We start from the raw sequence: 21,919 nt of genomic DNA, 5'->3' as shown, positions 1-21,919 counted from the left end.
AGTAGCAGGCTCCCCACCCTCCAGCAGAAAGTCCTGAGAGTCAAGAGAGATCCCAAAACCCTGGGATCATCACCTGAGCCAAAGGCAGACACTTAACTGAGCCACCCAGGCACACCCAAACAAGCTGTTTTTATTTTTATTTTTTAAAAGATTTTATTTATTTATTTGACAGACAGAGATCACAAGTAAGCGGAGAGGCAGAGAGAGAGGGGGAAGCAGGCTCTCCGCTGAGCAGAGAGCCAGATGTGGCCTCGATCCCAGAACCCTGGGATCATGACCCGAGCTGAAGGCAGAGGCTTTAATCCACTGAGCCACGAAGGCACCCAACAAGCTGTTTTAAAATGACGTTCAAAAATAGGTAAAATTAACCTATAGGCTAGAAGTCAGGATAGTGATCCCCTGTTTTCTCTGGAGCCCTGGAAATGTTCTAGGTTTGAACTGGTGGTGGTTACATAGGCTTTGCTTTCAAAACATGTGCATTTTGGGACGTCTGGGGGGCTCCGGTCCTGATCTCTGGGTTTGGGATAGAGCCCTGAGTTGGGCTCTCTGCTCAGCGGGGAGTCTGCTTCTCCTGCTGCCCCTCCCACCCTGCTAGTACACTCTTTCTCACTCGCTCTCAAATAAATTTTTTTAAATGTGCATTTTGGGGCACCTGGGTTGTTCCATCGTTAAGTGTCTGCCTTCAGCTCAGGTCCTGATCCCAGGACCCTGAGATCAAGCCCCACATCTGGCTCCCTGCTCAGCGGGAACCCTGCTTCTCCCTCTTCCACTCCCTCTGCTTGTGTTTCCTCTCTCACTGTGTCTCTCTGTGTCAAATAAATAAAATCTTTTTAAAAACGTGCATTTTGCTTTATGTGAACTATCTACACCTTCAATAAAGAAAACAGGAAAAACAAACTACAGATCGTCTGGAAATTTTTAAGAAAAAACACTTCATATGAAACACTAATGGACACAGCTTTAGCTATACTCAGAAGAAGATCTATACTCATTAATCCTGTGATTACCAAAAAATACTAAAAATAAAGAAAGTGTACTTGAACCAATAAAATATTAAACCAATAAGAAGCAAAAATAGCGTTTGAATAGAGGAAAGTTGAAAGTAAGGAAGTATAAAATGAAACAGTAGAAAAGTAAGTAAAAGAAAATGTTATTTCTTTGAAGGTACGAATAACATAGAGCGACGAACAGGTTTTGAAAATACCTAGGTTCCATCAGCGGTTCTTGTGATTTTTGTCTCGAAACTTCGGTGCTGCGTTCCCATAGCAATGGAACTTGGTGAGGTTCATTCATTTATTACATGTTAAAGAATCTGTTGGACATCGAAATCCTCAAGCCACGGTTTTATGATCTGGTAAGAGAGACCAAGAGGTACAGCAGATTTCAGCTGCTTTGTGCGTGGCAAAGGGCAGGTGCCTGGCCATTTACGTACGTTAGTACACTTCAGGGGCACGACGGCTCCCCTAAGGTAGGTACTGCCCTCATCTTGGAGACGAAGTTAACCCAGCTTGGCCGCTCGGGTTGCGGCTGTGAAATCAGGGCTGACCCTGGACTCCGCAGACCAGGAAGTTAGGAAGAAGGGCTCTGGATTGAGGCGACTTAGGCGCCTCCGCAGGTGCCCATGGGCTCTGGGTGTCTGGAGCGGAGGCCTGAGGCGCGGTCCCGTTAGGCCTGCGGGATGGAGCGGGCAGGTGCAGGCCCGAGATGCGCGCGTGCGCGGCGGCGAGCTGGGTCTGTAATTTGCAGCCCGGTGACAGCCAGGTGCAGCAGGCTGGGTGACGGGCGCGGGTGCAGCGCCCCCTGGGCGGGCCGGTTGGCTGGCGGGCGGGGGCGCGCGCGGGTCCGCTCGGGGGCGCGCGCGGGACGGCGGGGACGCGCGGGCGCTGAGGCCTGCGCGCCCGGCTGCCGGAGCCATGCGGCGGGCGAGGAGCAGCGCGGCCGCCAAGCCACGCGGGCAGAAGCGACCCGGGACCTCCGGGACCTCCGGAGCCCCCGCGGCCGCCCCCTCGGCCCCCAGCGCCAGCCGCACCCGGCGCTCCGCGGGTCAGGCCGGGGGCGACAGCCGGGCGGCGGCGAGGCAGCCGTCGGCGAAGCGGCGGCCGAGGCAGTCGTCGCCGCGGGCCCAGGAGGCGGGCCCCGGGCAGCCGCCTCCGGAGCTGCCGCCGCTGCCGCCGCCGCCGCCACCGCCGACCCCCGCCACCCCGGCTACCACTCTGCCCGACCTGGGCGACCAGCGGGAGCGCTGGGAGACGTTCCAGAAGCGACAGAGGCTCACCTTCGAGGGCGCCGCCAAGCTGCTGCTGGACACCTTGTGAGTGCGGCCGGGCACGGGAGCCGGCGCCACGCGAGCCCCCTCGGTGCGGGAGCGGCTGTCGCGCGGGCCGGGCCAGCTCTTCCAGTCTGCTTCGTTCACGCACCGGGACCGACGCGTGGCCCCGCGTTAGCCCCGGGCGCGTCCCTCATTCGCACGGCCGCGTGCCTTGGCTTGGTGCGGCCGTGCGGCCCTGGACCCGACAGGGCGCAGCGCCCCAGGAGCGTGTGGAGAGCCGCGCCGCGTCCTGGGACACAAAGGGTCTATCCCGGGGACAGCCATCGTGCTTGGGACGCTGTCTCTCCTCTTGGCGCGCCGAAGGCGCGGGGGCCTTTCCCAGTGAGAGGAAGATAAACCCCACGACTTTGCGCCTACCTGACTCGCTTTTTATATTTGCGCACGTGTTTTTTTGGAGAGTGGGTGGGAGGGCGAGGTGGCGAGAGGGGGAGAAAAGCTCGAATAGTTTTGAACCCACTGGGAGGCGAGATCCCGTTATTGTTCCCGGCGCTCCCTCGGAGGGAGCGGGAGTGCGGGGGAGGGGGCATTGATCCCGGGGAGAAGCGCGCGCAAAGAGATGCTCGGTATTCTGAGCAGCGGCGCGGTACCCAAGGGGAGGGGGAGGGGGAGGCCTTGGTTCTCCGCCGAGTGATGCTCCCGGGTGGCTCGCTTTCCTTCGCCCCCAGCTTTGCTCCTGCGGGAGAAGAACCTCCATCCAGGTCCTTAGATCGCCAGGGGAGGATTTCAGAGTGTCTGGGATGTTCGAAATGAGCTATTACCTGGCAAGGGCCGCCCTCTTTTCTTCAAGTGTAATAGCATCTAGATCCCTGCCCTGTAGAACAGTTGTGCTACAGAAAAATATTTTAGTGCCCCAATAATCTATGTCTGCGCCCATTATTTTGTGAATTCCAAAGAGCGATCAAAACCACAGGGAAAAAAAAGAAAACAAAAAACAAAAAAAAACAAGGATAACCCAACACTTGCATAACAACCTGAGGGTAACTCCTCTTCTTGAACAAAAACGTTCCTTTGTCCTTAATCCGGAAGAAGTTCTCTTAGTTAGGATGAGTCTTCTCGGAGATAAAATACTTGGTTTCCTGTGTGCTTCACTTTCTGATTTATCTTGGGTTTAGGGGCTGAACATTTTTTTATATTCATCATTAAATATGTTTGAGCCACCAGTTGCAAAATGTAGGTGGTATAAAGATTCTCAGAAATGTAAAACTCAAATTTGAAGTAAATTTTTACTTTAAAACAAACTTGATAAATGGTCAAGAAAAAGATTTTTACATGATAAAACACATTTTACATGATAAGACAAGATTTTTTTTTAACCTATCAGATTGGTGTGAGTGCATACATTTATTTAAATAACCAACCAGAGGGGCACCTGGGTGGCTCAGTGGGTTAAGCCTCTGCCTTCGGCTCAGGTCATGATCTCAGGGTCCTGGGATCGAGCCCCACATCGGGCTCTCTGCTCAGCGGGGAGCCTGCTTCTCCCCCTCTCTCTCTGCCTGCCTCTCTGCCTGCTTGTGATCTCTCTCTCTCCGTCAAATAAATAAATAAATAAATAAATCTTTTAAATAAATAAATAAATAAATAACCAACCAGAGCTCACTCACTCAACTTATATGCAAAAATGAATGTATAACTCTGCACTCTTTTGGTTGTTGTTATTGTATAGAAAGAAGTCTGGAGGATTATATAGCTAGTAGTTAACTGTGGATCCCTCCGGGTGTTAAGATTATCAGAGACTTTCCTTTTTAACATCATCAAGTATTGTAATATTCTCATTTTTTTTTACAACAAGCATTATTTGTGTATGCAGAAAAGGTTTTAAATACATCAAGGAAACCGATTCAACTTGGAAGAAAACAGGGGAAAACATTCAGTCTTAATAATCAAAAAAATGCAAATTAAAACTGCTGCAAGCTATTTTTCTGGTAATCATTGCTTGAGCAGGTGCGGTGAAATGTTCTCTCATTACTGAGAAACGTTCAGCCCTTTTGGAGGTCAGTTTGACATTTTTCAAACTTAATAATGTTCCACTAAGGGTCTGGCTTATATATGTTTTAAGAGGATTAAAATAGTATGTAATGTGTATGTATAGCTCTGTAAAGAGCCCTGTTTATGCAAAATCCTGGAGGGGAGTATAGCAAAATTCCAAGAGCCTTTCTCAGAAGGCTTTTCCAAACCACCAGACTCAGGGTGCCTTGTCTTACTTTTTCATAACAGCCTGTGCTGCCTTTATCACAGTCCCTTAAAGATTGCTTGGGTAATTTGATGACTGCATGAGGTTGGTAAGGCCAGAAACCAGGTCTGCTGTACCTTGTTTATTGCTCTCTCTCTCCGTGCCTAGCTCCAAAAAACTCTTAGTAGGTTTTTGACATGCAAACAACGTTTAAGTGGTAGGATTAGGTCCTTCACCCAACTCCCATGTCCCATGTATCTGGAATGTTTTCTTTCTCACCACTTAACGAAATATGAGAAAGAAAAAAGAGAGGTCAGAGAAAAGGCTCTGAATCCTTTCTTTTATTTATTTCTATTATTTATAATTGCCAGTCCAGCCTCAAAAGCAGAAATACGTGGAAGGGGCCGTCGTGTAGAGAAGACTTTTGTCCTATCTTGCTTCCTTCTTCTAACAAGGAGGGAGAGAAGAAGCAGGAGCCGGTCGCCGAGGTCCCTATCTTTCTGATTTTTTTTTTTTTCCTGGGGTTTCATTTAGCGAGTACCAGGGCCTGGTGAAGCATACGGGAGGTTGCCACTGTGGAGCTGTTCGCTTCGAAGTCTGGGCCTCGGCCGACTTGCACATCTTCGACTGCAAGTGAGTGTTTCTCTCCCCAAGTTGCTGGGAAGGACTTCTTAGTTAAAACAGGTCGCCTCAAGCAGCATCTGGGGAGTCAGGGTACCCATGAAACAGCATCAGGGAGCTGATTGTTGTTGGCGTCAGGTGACAGGGACATAAGGGTTCATGGTTCTTTTTTTTTTTCTCCTTTTGTATGTGCTAGATGTTTTCAGTAATAAGATTTTTTAAAACATTGGGGGGGGCTAAAAATAACTTGGCCTGCTGTGTGTGTGTGTGTGTGTGTGTGTGTGTGTGTGTGTGTGTGAAAGAGAGAGAGCATTTCTACAGCAGAGCCCCCCCAGGGACACAGAGTAAGGTCCCCCAAGCTTCTGCCACTCAGCATCACCCCAGACCATACTGTTGGTGGGTTGATGGGGAGTGGTGGTCGCTGGACATAGGTCAGTCTGGGTACTGAATGGGAAGCCTTAGGTGGGCACAGTCTTCCTAGGGGTCGAGAGTTGGGCGCAGGTGAAGGGGAAATGAGCGGAGGATGTGCATCCCGGGGAGCTTACCATGTTCCAGGCCCTCTGGCTCTGTTCTCCATGAGGCAGATGGTTCTGCCAGGATCTGTGGAGGGTTTCCTTTGAGCGCCTTCCCAGGCGTTGTGATAGAACAAGGACAGTGACTCCTGAACCAATAGTTAGCATATGACTCATGGTTCGCCAGGATCCAGTCCTGTTGTTAGAGAACTCTGTATGAAATCAGGAATTTTTGTCAAGGCGGCCTGAGAAGGGGGTTTAGATTTCATCCCAAAGGTGATAATTTGGAGGGCCCATGTGACTCAGAGCTAGGCTTTCTGTGATTACAGAGGTGGGAAGAGGGAAACGGAAGCTTCCTTGTGCATTTTGGTGTGGGCATCCCAGACGCCTCAGACTGTAGCTATGCCTGATACTTGTTTTGTAAGCATCTCTAGAATCCAACAGTTCCCTTCACTGTAATAAACGGGGGGTGGGGGGAGCAGGGATGTGGTTGCGATGGGCCTGGTTTTCCCAGGGGTGCGTGGTTTTGACTGCCCAACAGAGGCCTGGCCATCCACCTGGGCTCCCCCTTCCCCAAATGGTGCCAAAAGGGGCTTCCCCTCCTGAGTCGGCCTGCTCTCCGGACATGCTGGGTGGGGCCCCATTGGAGCTTGTGATGCTTGTTCACAGCCTTGGAATTCTCTGTCTTTTTGTAGCTGCAGCATTTGCAAGAAGAAACAGAATAGACACTTCATTGTTCCAGCTTCTCGCTTCAAGCTCCTGAAGGTTAGTGCTGAGGGCAGGCGTGAGGAGCCCCTGGCTTCTGGCAGGTGCCCGGGGGCTGGGGGTGGGGAGTGCGGGCAGGCGGCAGGGAGCAGAGCAGGACCTCTTCCTCGATTGTCCTTGTCATCCCGGGTTTCATGCGTATTTCTGCAAGGTCATGTTATTTTCCCCCCTTTATATTTTTGATGCATATTTGATAGTACTGTGGAAACATTAAAAGACAATCAAAAAATAATATGATCATTCAAATCCTATCAACCAAAAGTAACCGCTGATTTATTTGGGTATATATCCTGTCCATTATTTTCTACCTGGTAAATGGAGCTAAATAATAATGATGATGACATTGTATATGTCATTATCAAAGTAGGATTTTGTCTTTCGTTCTGCTCTATGACCGATTTTTATTATTTCCCACTGAAGAATGTATGACTTAAACAAAATTTTTTTTTTTTTTTTTTAAGATTTTAATGTCAGAGAGAGAGCACAAGCAGGCAGAGGCGGAGAGAGAAGCAGGCTCCCTGATGAGCAAGGAGCTGCACGTGGGGCTCGATCCCAGGACCCTGAGATCATGACCTGAGCCGAAGGCAGTGGCTTAACCCACTGAGCCACCCAGGCGCCCTAAACAAAATTTTTTTAATGGTGAATTCAAAATTTCCTTGAGGTGCGGCTGACGTGTAACATTATTAGTCTTAGGGGTACATCAGAATGATTCAATATTTGTATATATTACAAAATGTTCAGCACAATTAAGTCTAGTTAACATTTGACGCCAAATGTAATTAATTACAAAATAATTTTTTTTCTTGCAATGAGGACTTTTTTTTTTTTTAGATTTTATTTATTTATTTGACAGAGAATGAGATCACAAGCAGGCAGAGAGGCAGGCAGAGAGAGAGAGGGGAGCAGGCTCCTTGCCCAGCACAGAGCCCGATGTGGGGCTCGATCCCAGGACCCTGAGATCATGACCCGAGCTGAAGGCAGAGGCTTAACCCACTGAGCCACCCAGGCACCCCTCCATGCCATTTTATAAATGAAAGTTTATACCTTTTGATCTCCTTCACCTATTTTGCCCCCCTCCCCACCGGTCTGGCATTAAAATGGTGAATTTCATGGCATGTGAATTATATCTCAATTTTAAAAATCAAGTGCATGTCTAATACCAATAATGAATACTAGGAAACTGAGATTAAAACCGTGGTGCCATTTCTTTCTTTCTTCTTTTTTTTTTTTTAAGATTTTATTTATTTATTTGATAGAGAGACAGTGAGAAAGGAAACACAAGCAGGGGGAGTGGGAGAGGGAGAAGCAGGCTTCCCGCCAAGCAGGGACCCGGATGTGGGACTCGATCCCAGAACCCTGAGATCATGACCTGAGCTGAAGGCAGACGCTTAACCCACTGAGCCACCCAGGCAACCCCGTTACATCCTCTTGTCGGATTGTTCCCTTTGTCATTACATAGCGTCCTTCGTCTCTCCTTAATGGTATTTGTTTTCAGGTCTGTTTGGTCTGATGTCAGCATTGCTCTCCCTGCTTTCCTCTTGCCTTCATTTGCACGGTCAATGTTTTTCCATCCCTTTGCTTTCCATCTGCATCTGTCTTTAGGTCTGAAGTGAGTCTCTCATAGGCAGCATACTGATGGGTCTTGCTGATTTAAAAAATTGTAACTTTATTATTCCAAGGAGTTTTCTCATGCTTGGTACAGATTTTGAAAGGTACAAAAGCAAATCTTCCCTCCGTTCTCCCTCAGTCCCCAGATCTCTTCCTCCCCCATAATCATTTCCTAATTTATTTATGCTCTTATTCCTATACTTGCAGCATTTTTTTTTAAAACATATTTTCTTATGTGAACGTACCAGAAGCAGTTTGCGATGTTTGAACTTCTAGGTCGGGTGCCATTTTTTCCCCAATTATAAACAACACTGTGGTGAACCTCCCTGTGCGTAACTCTCTGTTAATTTAGAAGTTATTTTGTTCGGGTCGATTTTTTTAGAAATAAAATCGCTGGTCAAAGAATACAAGCTTTTGGGGCGCCTGGGTGGCTCAGTTGGTGAAGCATCTTCCTTTGGCTTGAATTGTGATCCTGGGGTCCTGGGATCCAGCCTCACATCCAGCTCCCTACTCGGTGGGGAGCCTGCTTCTCCCTCTGCTGTTCCCCCTGCTTGTGGTCTCTCCGTCTCTCTGACAAATGAATAAAATAAAAAAAAAAAAGAAAAAGAAAAGGCTTTTGGTACACTGTCGTTAATATGGGGTGGGCTGGGGGCTTTCACTCTGTCCTGGGTTCCCCTTGCCCCAACTGTGGCACGACACACTTTGCTATTCCCTTGCTGTAATGGTGTGTTTCCACGTCTGTCTCCTGTATGAAATCACTGGGGTCTCCGAGTGCCATCTTCTGTTGCGTCTGACTAGCCCCTGGCCTCGCAGGCTTGGTGTTGAATAGGTCAGCCCCTAACTGAGTGAAGGAATGTGTGAGTCCTGGTCTCTCCTAGTGAGTGAGATTTAATCCTGGACACTTGGGGCCATCTTGTCTCCTTTTCTTTGTCTGCCCGTTGATCCTTTGTGTGAGTGCCTGGCGGACAAGGGGGACCCTTGGGCTGCACACTGCTCCCCATATTCCCCATAAAGCCAGAGAATGCCGGTGTGTTCTGCTCAGAAGCGTGCTAGAGGCTGTGGCCCAGTTTAGCTTCGCCCTGAGCGCCCGTGACCGATGGTTCCTGAAGGTGCCACCACGTACAGCCTTAAGCTCTTGGGTCTCGGAATTGGTACTTTTTTCCCATTTTTCCCTCCTTGGGCCTGCTCATCAGTGAATTCTCCTGGTGCCCTACAGCACCATCTGTGGCCCCAGCCTGTTGAAGGGGTGTTTTTATGTGTTTTTGTTTTTTTAGCTTTTTAAAAAAAAATTTGTTTATTTATTAGAGGGAAAGCAGAGTGAAAAAGAGAGCATAGGGGGAAGGGCAGGGGGAGAGGGAGAAGCAGGGTCCCTCTGATGCCCCGCTGAGCAGGGATCCCAATGCGGGACTCGATCCCACAACCCAGGCATATGACCCAAGCTGGAGGCTTAACTGACTGAGCCACCCAGGAGACCCGAAACAGCTTTTTATTCTTTTATTCTCGAAGCTCGTGGAGGGTTTCGAGCAGGGTGGTAACAAGGCCTGCTTCAGCGTTTTATTTTTTAAGATTTTATTTATTTATTTGACAGACAGATCACAAGTAGGCAGAGAGGCAGGCAGACAGAGAGGAAGGGAACCAGGCTCCCTGCTGAGCAGAGAGCCCAATTTGGGGCTAGATCCCAGGACCCTGAGATCATGACCTGGGCCAAAGGCAAAGGCTTTAACCCACTGAGCAACCCAGGTGCCCCTGCTTTAGCGTTTTAAAAGCTGGCTTGGCTGCAGTGTGGGGAGGTAGCCACGGAGACAGGTAGGTGGTTAGGAGGTTGCTGGGGTGGCCAGGCGACAGGCGATGGGAACGTGGGCTCGGGTGGTGGACACAGAGATGGAAAGAAAATAGATACTTGAGATTTGTTTTAGAGAAGTGGCTCTAGACCTTCAGTGAGTGTATGATCACGTGGACGGCGTGTTAGGGGCCCCGCTCCGGATTCTTTAGGTCTGGGAGGGGGACCTCGAGAAAAAGAAAAGATTTCATGTATTTATTTATTTTTAGAGAGAGCAAGTTGGGCGGGGGAGGAGAGCAAGAGAGAATGTCAAGCAAACTCCGCACTGAGCATGGAGCCCGACATGGGGCTTGATCTCACAACCCTGAGTCATGACCTGAGCCGAAACCAAGAGTTGGGAGCTCAACGAACTGAGCCACCAGGCGCCCCAAACTGTCTCAATCTTTTTAAAAGTTTCCAAGTATCCCAGTTTCGTGAGTGCCCATCATTCCTTTGACCAGTCTATTGACGGCTGTTTCCAGTTTTTCCCAATCTTTAGCCTTGTTCTAAACAGTGCTGGAATGTCTGTATACATGTCACTGGACACGTATGAGGTTTGATCGTAGGATTAACTCCTAGAAGTGGAATTGCCGTGTTAAAGGATGTGTACATTTTCAAATTTTGGTAGATGTTGCCGAATTCTACCAGTTTATGTTCCTATGGTATTGGAGAGCGTACTGTTTGTCCAACTGTTTTTTATTTGTGTCCTCCTGACAGTGAAAAAAAAAAACCTCATTGCCGTTTCTGAGTGTGCCTATCATTTCGTAGGTGAAAGAGTGATTTGTTTTCCTTCTTCTCTGTCATCTTGCCCAGTTTTCCATTTATCTTCTCCATTAAGGAAATGAGCCTTGTGACCGTGATGTCTGGCAAATATTCTTTTTTTTTAAGACTTTATTTATTTATTTGACAGAGAGAGCAGGAGAGGGAACAGAAGCAGGGGAAGTGGGAGAGGGAGAAGCAGGCCTCCCGCTGAGCAGGGAGCCCTATCCCAGGACCCTGGGATCATGACCTGAGCCACCCAGGCGCCCCTCTGGCGAATATTCTTTTCCTTGTTTGTCCTTTGTACGTGAATTCAAGTATAGTCAATAGTTGTCTTCAGATCCTGGACAGAGCTGTTCGGGGACATGAAGAGCCCATCGCTAGGGTCACCTGTCTCCCCTTTGAGGCCTAGGAGGCAGGCATTTTCAATTTTCACTCCCTGGCGTGGACAGGTTGTGCTGCCTTGCCGAGGAGCTGGGACAGCTGGAGGCTGAGTCGTCCTATGTGCACTTGACTAAGAGAAACCACGAGCCTGTGCTCCGGCCTGAGGTGGCTCTGGGCAGCGTGGGCGGGTCCCTGTCCTTGCGATGCCTCTGTCTCTGTGGGAGACTGGACATGTCCTCATAACCCGGAGAGCCCTACAGAAGGGCGTCCCCTCCCCATGGAGCCTTTTAAAAGAGTGGATTTTTTTATGACCAAAAAAAAAAAAAGAAAAGAGAAAGAATCTCTTTGCAAAAGGGAACATCTCTTTCGCCCGTTCCCCCGCAGGGCGCCGAGAGCATAACCACTTACACGTTCAACACGCACAAAGCTCAGCACACCTTCTGTAAGAGGTGCGGCGTCCAGAGTTTCTACACTCCGCGCTCCAACCCCGGAGGCTTCGGTGAGTGAAGGAAGCCGGCTGCCCATGCCGTGGGGATCACGGGGACACCTGCGGCTGCCCTGGGTTCATTTGCCAATTGCTAGGCTGGGCGCTGGCCTATCCTGCTTGCCTCTTGCTTGGCCGGGCTGTGGACTGGGAGTCTCAGAAGCACATGGCTCTTCAGCAATGCTCTTTTCCAGGGATGGGTTAGAAGATTGGCTCTGGTCACCCATCCAGATCCTGCCTTCATTTGCTGGTCGCTGGGGGCTGACTGTGGAGGGGTAGACCCGGTGGCGAGAGGAGGGGCCCGGTTGGGGGGGAAGGGTGGGGTGGTAGGGGAGGGGATTTTCACCCCGAGGATGGTTCAGAGAGTGAGGAGTACTGATAATGGTGTTAAAAAAGATTGCATTTAAAAAAAATTTTTTTTGCAGTTTGTTTAAAATGTAAACAGTGAGAATCCCCAAGCCCCTCCTCCTCAGGTCCGACTTGGATCTGAGTCCAGTAAACAGCCCTCAGATGGTTGTTCAGAATGACACCAGTTGCGGTGTGAAAAGTGACAGTCAAGAAATTTTGCTTCCTTTTTTTTTTTTTTTAAGATTTTATTTATTTATTGTCAGAGAGCACAAGCGAGCGCAAGCAGGGGGAGCCGCAGGCAGAGGGAGAAGCGGATTCCCCGCGGAATAGGGAGCCTGATGCCGGTCTCTATCCCAGGACCCCAGGATCAAGACCTGAGCTGAAGGCAGATGTGTAACCAACTGAGCCACCAAGGTGTCCCCCCAAAAAATTTTTTAAAGCAATCTCTACGACCAACGTGGGACTTGAACTCACGACCCTGAGATCAAGAGTTACGTGCTCCGTGGACTGAGCCAGCCAAGTGCCCCCATCCCACCCCATTTCTTTAGCAGCTCCTCTCCACCACGTGGAGAGGCCTTTCTGCCTGCCTTAAGACTCAAACAAGGCTTTTGGAAAGTAGAAAATCCTATAAAGCCAGGCAGGTGTTTAATACTTAGAAAGTTTTACCGAAACCCTGGACGGGGCCGGTGAATTCTTCACACTGCCAGTCTGAGGTTGTTCTAGGCTTGGATTTTGGTACTGCGTGCTCTCAGCATGGTACCGAGTGTTCTCCAGGCCTGGCATTCCCGGCTTAGGGAGTCTGACCCATGCAAGCCAGGAAGGAAAGGGAGCCGGGAGGCTGCCGTCGCAGGGTCGTAAGCTTTAACAGTGATCACCACTGGTGCTTGCAGGTGTGGGTTTGTCTGCGAGCCAGCCTAGTGCCCGCTCTCATTCACACCCGGGACCTTTCTCTGTGTCCCCTCCCGCAGGAATCGCTCCCCATTGCCTGGATGAGGGCACCGTGCGGAGTGTGGTCATCGAGGAGTTCAACGGGACCGATTGGGAAAAGGCCATGAAGGAGCACAAGACCATCAAGAACATGTCTAAGGAGTGAGCTCCTGCTTCTCCCGTCCCGAAAAGGAGGAACCATGGGAGCCAGCTGCCATGCTGGCCCCGCCGCGCGCCGGTGGTGCCCGTGAGTGTGGCTGACCCAGGCCACTGGTCCCAATGGCCCGCGGCCACCCTGATCTCCGCAGTTTGCTCAGCCACCAGCTTCTTTAGGCAGCTCTTCGTCCTTCCAGCCCAGATTTTGATGTAGGCTAGTCATCCTTTCTCTTCTCAACTTTTGTGTGATCTTTTAGAAAAATAAATATTTTTAACATGAAAGCAGTCACTGTGGTTTGTCATTTTCTCCGCTGCTTTGATTTTCGTCCTGAGGCCAGGCATTTCGTCTCAGATGTTTATCCACCGCTGTTAAAATGTGTGCGACCAGGGGTACCTCGGGGGCTCAGTGGGTTAAAGCCTCTGCCTTCGGCTCAGGTCATGATCCCAGGGTCCTGGGATCGAGCCCCTGATCAGGAACCTCTGCTCAGCAGGGAGCCTGCTTCCTCCTCTCTCTGTCTCTCTGCCTCCTTGTGATCTCTGTCTGTCAAATAAATAAATTTTTTAAAAAAGTCCTTAAAAAAAATGTGTGCGACCAAACTGGCGGGGAGAGATGAGAAGACGCATAGTTATGAAACACTTGTAAGATTGTGCATGGTCGAAAGCCACGTGAGTTGTAAAGATGAGAGCTCTAGGAGTTCAGTGGAGAGAGAGGGCTGGGTAAGGAAGAACAGGGGAACTACCACTGGAGTTTTTTTTTTTTTTTCTTCTTCTTTATGATTTTATTTGTTTATTTGACAGATACAGCGAGAGAGGGAACACAAGCAGAGGGAGTGGGAGAGGGAGAAGCAGGCTCTCAGGGAGCCTGATGTGGGTCTCGATCCCAGGACCCTGAGATCATGACCTGAGCCAAAGGCAGATACTTAATGACTGAGCCCCCCAGGTGCCCCTTTTCTTTTTTCTTTTCTTTCTTTCTTTTTTTTTTTTTTTTAAGGTAAATCGGCTTCTGATTTTTTTTTTTTAATTGGGGTCAAATACCCATAACATGAAATTGACCATCTTAACTGTCTTCCTTTTTTTTTTTTTTTTTAAGATTTTTACTTATTTATTTGACGGATTGAATGAACACAAACCGGGGGAGGGCTGAAGGCAGAAGAAGACTTCCTGCTGAGCAGGGAGCCCGATGCGGGTCTCCATCCCAGGACCTGAGCTGAAGCCAGACACCCAATGGACCTAGCTGCCCAGGCACCCCCCACCGTAACCACCTGTAACTGTCCAGTTGAACGGTGTTGACTACATTTACACTCGTGCAGCCAACTTCCAGAACTCTCTGTCTTCCAGAACTAAATCTCTACACCCATTAAACAACAACCTGGAGTCTGTTTTCACATGAAGCAAGATTTGGGAAGGTCGAATGGAAAAGTAACTGCGTGAACAGAGGTCAGGGCCCAGAGTAAAGCCAGACAGGACAGGAGCCTTCCGATGGGAGGAAGCAGTAGAAGAGATCAGAAAAATATGTTGGAAGCTGGACTGTGGACAGTCTTGGAAATTAAGCTCAGGAATTTGTCCTTTATTTTACAGGTTTTGGGGAGGCCCCAAATAGCTTTGAACAGGATGAGGAACACCTGGCCTGTTTTGAATGGTTCCCCTGTGCCACCCCCCCAAAACCTTGCTCCCCATTGCTGCTTATTATAATTAAGTCAATTTTCCCAGAGCATTCCTTTTGCTCCCAAACACTGAGTGTGTACGTAATGGCACGTGCTTAATAAACACTCGCTCTTTGTTTAGGGAAACTGATGAATCATGCATCGACTTTGCAAAGTAGACTAGCCAAGGAGACGGAACAGGGAGAGGAAAGAACAGAGGGACTCAGGTTCTGTGTGGTCACCACCTCTTCCACGTTGGCCGATGGCACTTTAAGGCTGTAATGAGCTGGTTGGAAATTATACAGGGAAAACACGAGTACCTGATCTACATTTCCTATTGCAAGATTGCATGAAAACACTTTTGTGGACCTTTCAGAAACCTCAGTGACGTCATCCTGGGCCTTTTCTGCAGCCTGCCTTTTTAATGACATTTTGGTCTTTTCCTGTCAATACACATGTCCTCATTATTGACAGTTACTTAGAATTGCATGGTGTGGATATAGTTTTGGTTTTTTTAAAGATTTTATTTATTTATTTGACAGTAGGCAGAGAGGCAGGCAGAGAGAGGAGGAAGCAGGCTCCCCGCCACGCAGAAAGCCCGATGCGGGGCTCCATCCCAGGACCCCGGGATCATGACCCGGGCGGAAGGCAGAGGCTTTAACCCACTGAGCCACCCAGGCGCCCCTGGATATAGTTTATTGAACTGGTTGTTTTGTTCATGTTTTTTTTCATGGAAAAGTGAGTTTCCAGTTTCTCCTTTCCAGTGAATATTGACGGCGAACATCCTCTCCTGTGCCTCTTTTTATACTTGGATCTTTGGGGATCATTGTTGTATGTCTTCTGCATTCACTACAGGAAGGAAATGGTTCTAAAGATTCCCGAGAATTTCCCCAAGTCAGCCTCCGCTGGCTGAGTTACTGGATATGCAAGTGATGGGAAATCTTTCAGATTCTTCTTTTCTTTCCTGAAATCAATCTTCCCTTTATTTATTTATTTATTTTTAAATTTTATTTATTTATTTGACAGAGAGATCACAAGTAGGCAGAGAGGCGGGCGGAGAGAGAGGAGGGACTGAGCAGAGAGCCCAATGCGGGGCCCAATCCCAGGACCCCGGGACCATGACCTGAGCCTAAGGGAGAGGCTTAACCCACTGAGCCACCCAGGCGCCCCTCAGCCTTACCTTTAAAAGCTGGAGGCCCAAGGGCCAGTGCTTCCTTTCATGACCCATGAGAAGCTCCAGGCTGGTTCCTCCATCCCCCCTCCCAGGGGAGTTAGGGCAGCCTTGGCTACGGGCCTCTGTGGTTGCTCCAGGTTCCAAGGGAGCACGCTTTGGCTATTGCCTGGCGTTTCCTTCTAGCAGCAATGCTGCAGCCATCTGACCTGGGTCTGGGGAGAAGTCACACTTGAGCATTCTGAGCTCACGGGCTCTGATGAACGAGAATTCTTTCCTGTACAACCTTGCCTCTTCCAGACTGCTCAGACCTCTCCTCAGTGCACTTACTTAGACCACATGTTAGGGGAGCCTGGTTGGCTCAGTCCCCAGAGCATACGACTCTTGATCTCAGGGTCCTTGGTAGGACCCCATCTTGGGTGTGGACCCTTCTTCGATAAATAAATAAATAAATGACTCCCTTAAAAAAAAATCACTATTTAAAGTAAAAAAAAAAAAAGGGGTCACCTGGGTGGCTCAGTGTGTTAAAGCCTCTGCCTTTGGCTCAGGTCATGATCTCAGGGTCCTGGGATGGAGCCCCACATCAGCCTCTCTGCTCAGCGGGGAGCCTGCTTCCCCCTCTCTCTTTGCCTGCCTCCCTGCCTTCTTGTGATCTCTCTCTCTGTCCAATAAATAAATAAAATCTTAAAAAAAATTAGACCACATGTTAATCAGCTTTTAATTACTGCTAACTCCACTTTCCATGTGGGGTTTTTTTTTTAAAGATTTTATTTATTTATTTGACAGAGAGAAATCACAAGTAGGCAGAGAAGCAGGCAGAGAGAGAGAGGAGGAAGCAGGCTCCCTGCTGAGCAGAAAGCCCGATGTAGGGCTCGAACCCAGGACCTGGGATCATGACCTGAGCCGAAGGCAGCGGCTTAACCCACTGAGCCACCCAGGCGCCCCTCCATGTGGGTTTTAAAATAGTGTTAGAAAAGGGGCGGGAGCCCCACTGACGGGTGAGAACCACACAGCGGGGACAAGCAGGACTCCGCCTTGACCAAGACCAAGACCAAGACCAAGACCAGGACCCCTGACCAAACTAGAGCTGTATTTTTGTTCCCCAACCTCTTGTGGTCCCAAGAACATAAACGTTCTGTAACCCCAGGGGCTATTCCATCCCGCTCTGTGTGTCTCTCCATAAAGGCTGATGTAAGGGTCACTTTTCACTGAATTCGACTTTATACATTCTTTTATGCACCAGCTAACCTCGATGCTTTTTACCACCCACAGACGAGATGGGTGGTCTCCAGGGTCAGGGATGTATCCTCCAGGAAACGCTCCCCTGATCTGTGCGAAGAAAATGTTGGAATTTTAATTTATCCTTTTAAAATTTCTTTTCTGTGTATGCTTTGAAATGTTTGTAGTAGCACTTAAAACATATATATTGGGTTTTGGGGGGGGTGTCTTTTATTCCTTTTTTAATTAATTAATTAATTATTTTAAAGATTTTATTTATTTGACAGATCGCGAGCAGGCAGAGAGGCAGGCAGAGAGAGAGGAGGAAGTGGGCTCCCCGCTGAGCAGAGAGGCCGATGTGGGGCTCCATCCCAGGACCCTGAGATCATGACCTGAGCCAAAGGCAGAGGCTTTAACACACTGAGCCACCCAGGCACCCCTTATTCCTTTTTTAGAAAGACTACTTATTTATTTTTGAGAGAGAGAAGAGAGCACGAGTCAGGGTAGGGCAGTAAGGAGAAGCAGGCTCCCCGCTGAGCAGGGAGCCCAATGCAGGACTCAATCCCAAGACCCGGGGATCATGACCTGAGCCAAAGGCAGACACTGGAACAACTAGGCCACCCAGGCACCCCTAGTTTCTATTTCTTGAGAATAAATGCATGCACGTGGAATTGCAGAGTCAAGGGATACATACATCTTGAATGTTTTTTGATATACTGATTTCCAGAGGGTTCTACCATCTTGTGTTTCCTCCAGCAGCATACATATGTCCATACCCTCACCCACAGAACACTGGGCATTATTATTTATAGAAATCTTTACACATTGGAAAAATGAAAAGTGGCATTTTCTTTTGTGTTTCTTTTGTTAGTAGTGTGATTTGTTTTTTCCCCATTTATGGTGTGTGTGTGTGTGAGAGAGAAATACCTATTCATGTCCTCTGCAGTCTTCAATTTCCTTCCTAGAAACCTCTCCCACCCTAGTCCAATCGCCACCTTCAGTGAAAAATGGATTTTCTTTCTTTCTTTTTTAATTTTTATTTTTAAGTAATTCTACGCCCTGCATGGGGCCCAAACCCACAGCCCCGATATTCAGAGTCACGTGCTCTACCGACTGAGACAGCCAGGAGCCCCTGAAAAATGGATTTTCATTTTTGCTTTCCTTTGCTAGCTCTGGCTACTACTTAGGGTGAAGAGTTTTTCATATTTATCGTTGGGCATTTGGGTTGAGTGTTATAACATTTTAAAAATTTTTGTTGTGAAATACCTGTCTTTTACTTTACATCTTATAGGCTCCCAGCCTAGCTGGGAAGGTCTGCCCCACTTCAAGGTACACATGCATTTAGTCCCCAAATTTTCCTAAGTGTTATTTTAATATTTCGATTTCTACATGAAAATCTATAATTCTTCTAGAATGTATTTTTGTATTTGGTATAAGGTAGGGAGTTTTTTCTTCCAAATGCCTGACCAACCACACACTTTTATTAAATAATTTCTTACTAATTGAACATAATAAAAAAAAGGAAAAAATGAAAATAAAAATAAAATAAACTGACAAACAACAACAACAACAAAATGCTTTCTCATTGAATTAAAATGCCACCTTTATTGGGGTGCCTGGTTGGCTCAGTCAGTTAAGCATCTGATTCTTTTTTGTTTTTTTAGATTTATTTATTTATTTTAGAGAGAGAGAGCATGGGAGGGAGGGACAGAGAGACTCAAGAGGACTCCGCTTGGACACAGAGCCTGAGGCAGGACTCAGTTCCACAACCCTGACATCACGACCCGAGCATAAACCAAGAGTCGGGTGTGCAACTGACTGTGCCACCCAGGTGCCCCTAAGCATCTGACTCTTGACCTCAGCTCAAGTCTTGATCTCAGGGTTGTGAGTTCAAGCCCGGTGTTGGGTCCCATGCTGGGTATGGAGCCTACTTTCAAAACAAAACAAACAAAATAAAAAATAAAGTATCACCTTTATCATAGAGTAGTTTTTTAGATAATTTGGATTTGTGTCCGGATCTTCTCTTCTGTTCAACATGGGTTTACTCCTGTGTTTATATCTTCTTTTTTTTTTTCTTTTTAAATAACTGTTTTTGGGCACCTGGGTGGCTCAGTTGGTTAAGTGACTGTCTTCGGCTCAGGTCATGATCTGAGAGTCCTGGGATTGAGTCCTGCATCGGGCTCCCAGCTCTATGGGGAGTCTGCTTCTCCCTCTGACCTTCTCAGCTCTCAGGCTCTCTCCCACTCTCTCTCTCTCAAATAAATAAATAAATAAATAAATAAAAATCTTTACATAAATAAATAAATAGCTGTTTTGAGGGGTGCCTGGGTGGCTTAGTGGGTTAAGCCTCTACCTTTGGTTCAGTCATGATCTCAGAGTCCTGGGATCAAACCCCACATGGGGCTCTCTGTTCAGCAGGGAACCTTCCTGCCCCTGCCCCCCACCTACTTGTGATCTCTGTCTGTCAAATAAATAAATAAAAATCTTTAAGAAAAAAAATTTTTTAAAAAGCTGTTATTTTATAATAAATAAATAAATAAATAAATAAATAATTGTTTAGAGGGGCACCTGGGTGGCTCAGTGGGTTAAACCTCTGCCTTCGGCTCAGGTCATGATCTCAGGGTCCTGGGATGGACCCCCACATTGGGCTCTCTGCTCAGCAGGGAGCCTGTTTCAACCTCTCTCTCTGCATGCCTTTCTGCCTACTTGCAATCTCTCTCTCTCTCTGTCAAATAAATAAATAAATTCTTTTAAAAAATTAAAAAAAAAAAAAACACCAAACCAGAGGTGCCTGGGTGGCTCAGTTGGTTAAGCGTCTGCCTTCAGCTCAGGTCATGATCCCAGGATTCTGGGATCAAGCCCCGCGTCGGTCTCCCTGCTCAGCGGGAAGCCTGCTTTCCCTCTCCCACTCCCCCTGCTTGTGTTCCCTCTCTCACGGTGTCTCTCTCTCTGTCACATAAATAAATAAAATCTTTAAAAATAAATAAATAAAATAAAATAAAATACAAAGAAGATTCGTAGTCTGTCGTGTTTACTTTGCATTTACAAAGCTAGCATGTCAGACAAGTATCACCAGTTTCCGAGAGTGATGCCAAGTGTATCGTAGAGGGAACTAGAACATTTTAATGTAATCTTATGTTCACACTATTTCTTGAACCGAGATATAATTCACATACCATAATTCACCCTTTCCAAGAGGTCTGGGTTTTAGTCTATTCACAAGGTTGTCCAAACTTCAGCACATTTTCATCTCCCCGTGTTCGTTGGCAGGCACTCCTTTCCTCAACCCCCAAGCCCTGGAAACCACTGATCTCTTTCTGTCTCTACGGGTTTGCCTATTCTGGACATTTCATATAAACGGAATCTACCACATGTGGCCTTTGTGTCTGGTGTTCATTCAGCATCACGTTTCCAAAGTTCATCCTCATTGTAGCGTGTGTTGGGACTTCATTTCTTTTTATGGCGGAGTAATAAACAAAATTCCATATTTTGTTTATCTTTTCATCAGTGGATGGACATTTGGGTTTTATGAATGAGGCTGCTCTGAACACTCGTTTACAAGTCTTTGTATGAACATATGTTTCCAGTTCTCTTGGGTATAGACCTAGAAGTGCAATTGCTGGGTCCTATAGGAAATCTTGAAGTTACTAAGGAACTTACTAAGGAACTGTCTTCCACAGTAGCTACACCATTTTACATTCCCACCAGAAATACATGAGGGCTCTCATCGCTCCATATGCTCACCAAGTCTTGTTATTCAGTGTTTGTTAGTCTGTTTGTTTTAATCATAGCCATCCTAGTGGGTGCCAAGTAGTATCTTATAGTGTGTGTGTGTGTGTGTGTGTGTGTGTGTGTGTGTGTGTGTGTGTGTAATATTTTATTATTTATTTGACATATAGAGAGGCAGTGAGAGAGGGAACACAAGCAGGGGGAATGGGAGAGAGGGAAGCAGGCTTCCCACCGAGCAGAGAGCCCAATGTGGGGCTCGATCCCAGGACCCTGGGATCATGACCTGAGCTGAAGGCAGACCCTAACGACTGAGCCACCCAGGCACCCCTCTCATTGTGTTTTATTTGCATTTCCTTCAAGACTAATGATGCTCTCGTGATTGTTGGCCATTTGTATATCTTTTGGAAGAATTTTATATTCATGTCTTTTGCCTATTTTTTCATTAGGTTGTCTTTTTGTTGAATTGTAAGGGTTCTTTATATATTTTGGATACTAGATCCTAATCAAACAATTTGCAAATACTTTCTCCCATTTCATTTTCATTCTTTTTTTTTTTTAAGATTTTATTTATTTATTTGACAGAGAGAGAGAGAGAACAAGCAGAGGGAGTGGCAGGCAGATGGAGAGGGAGAAGCAGGCTCCAGACTGAGCAAGGAGGCCAATGCAGGGCTCGATCCCAGAACCCCTGGATCATGACCGGAGTGGAAGGCTGACGCTTAACTGACTACGACACCCAGGCGCCCTTCATTTCATTTTCTTGATGGTGTCCTTCGAAGCACAAGTTTTCTATTTTTTCTTCTGCTTGTACGTTTGCTGTCATATTTAAGAAACTGTGGTCAGGGAGTCTGGGTAGCTCAATTGGTTAAGCGTTCGCCTCTTGGTTTCTGCTGGGGTGCTGATCTTGTGGTTGTGATATCCAGCCCCGTGTGGGGCTCTGCACTCAGCCTGGAATCTGCTTCAGATTCTCTTTCCTTCTCCCTGTTGCTCACTCTCTCTCTCTCAATCTCTCTCAAACAAATAAATAAATAAAATCTTAAGAAAAAAATAAAAGAGGGGTGCCTGGGTGGCTCAGTGGGTTAAGCCTCTGCCTTTGGCTCGGGTCATGATCTTGGGGGCCTGGGATCGAGCCCCACATCGGGCTCTCTGCTCAGCAGGGAGCCTGCTTCCTCCTCTCTCTGCCTGCCTCTCTATCTACTTGTGATCTCTCTCTATATATCAAATGGATAAAATCTTAAAAAAAAAAAAAGTCTTAAAGAAAAAGAAAATAAAATAAAAT

At 47.5% G+C, this 21,919-nt stretch overlaps 1 protein-coding gene across 1 annotated transcript; it reads left to right on the top strand.

Moving 5' to 3' along the window:
• Nucleotides 1-1,848: 1,848 nt before the first annotated feature.
• On the top strand, nucleotides 1,849-13,167 carry CENPV (centromere protein V). Its single transcript, XM_047707712.1, has 5 exons — nucleotides 1,849-2,311; nucleotides 5,034-5,132; nucleotides 6,328-6,397; nucleotides 11,352-11,466; nucleotides 12,768-13,167. The coding sequence occupies exons 1-5, from the start codon at nucleotides 1,914-1,916 to the stop codon at nucleotides 12,890-12,892; spliced, it is 807 nt and encodes a 268-aa protein (XP_047563668.1). The 5' UTR covers nucleotides 1,849-1,913; the 3' UTR covers nucleotides 12,893-13,167.
• Nucleotides 13,168-21,919: the final 8,752 nt, after the last annotated feature.

This window comes from Lutra lutra, chromosome 16 (assembly GCF_902655055.1).
Source record: "Lutra lutra chromosome 16, mLutLut1.2, whole genome shotgun sequence".
Classification (NCBI taxonomy): domain Eukaryota; kingdom Metazoa; phylum Chordata; class Mammalia; order Carnivora; family Mustelidae; genus Lutra; species Lutra lutra.
This window is presented reverse-complemented; position numbering and strand designations above follow the sequence as displayed.

What these genes read in the sequence shown, in the direction of transcription:
- CENPV (XM_047707712.1), top strand. Translation starts at nt 1,914, where the DNA reads ATGCGGCGGGCGAGGAGCAGCGCGGCCGCCAAGCCACGCGGGCAGAAG. An exon ending in CTCGCTTCAAGCTCCTGAAG is followed by an intron (nt 6,398 to 11,351) that starts GTTAGTGCTGAG and finishes GTTCCCCCGCAG; the next exon opens with GGCGCCGAGAGCATAACCAC. An exon ending in CTCCAACCCCGGAGGCTTCG is followed by an intron (nt 11,467 to 12,767) that starts GTGAGTGAAGGA and finishes CCCCTCCCGCAG; the next exon opens with GAATCGCTCCCCATTGCCTG.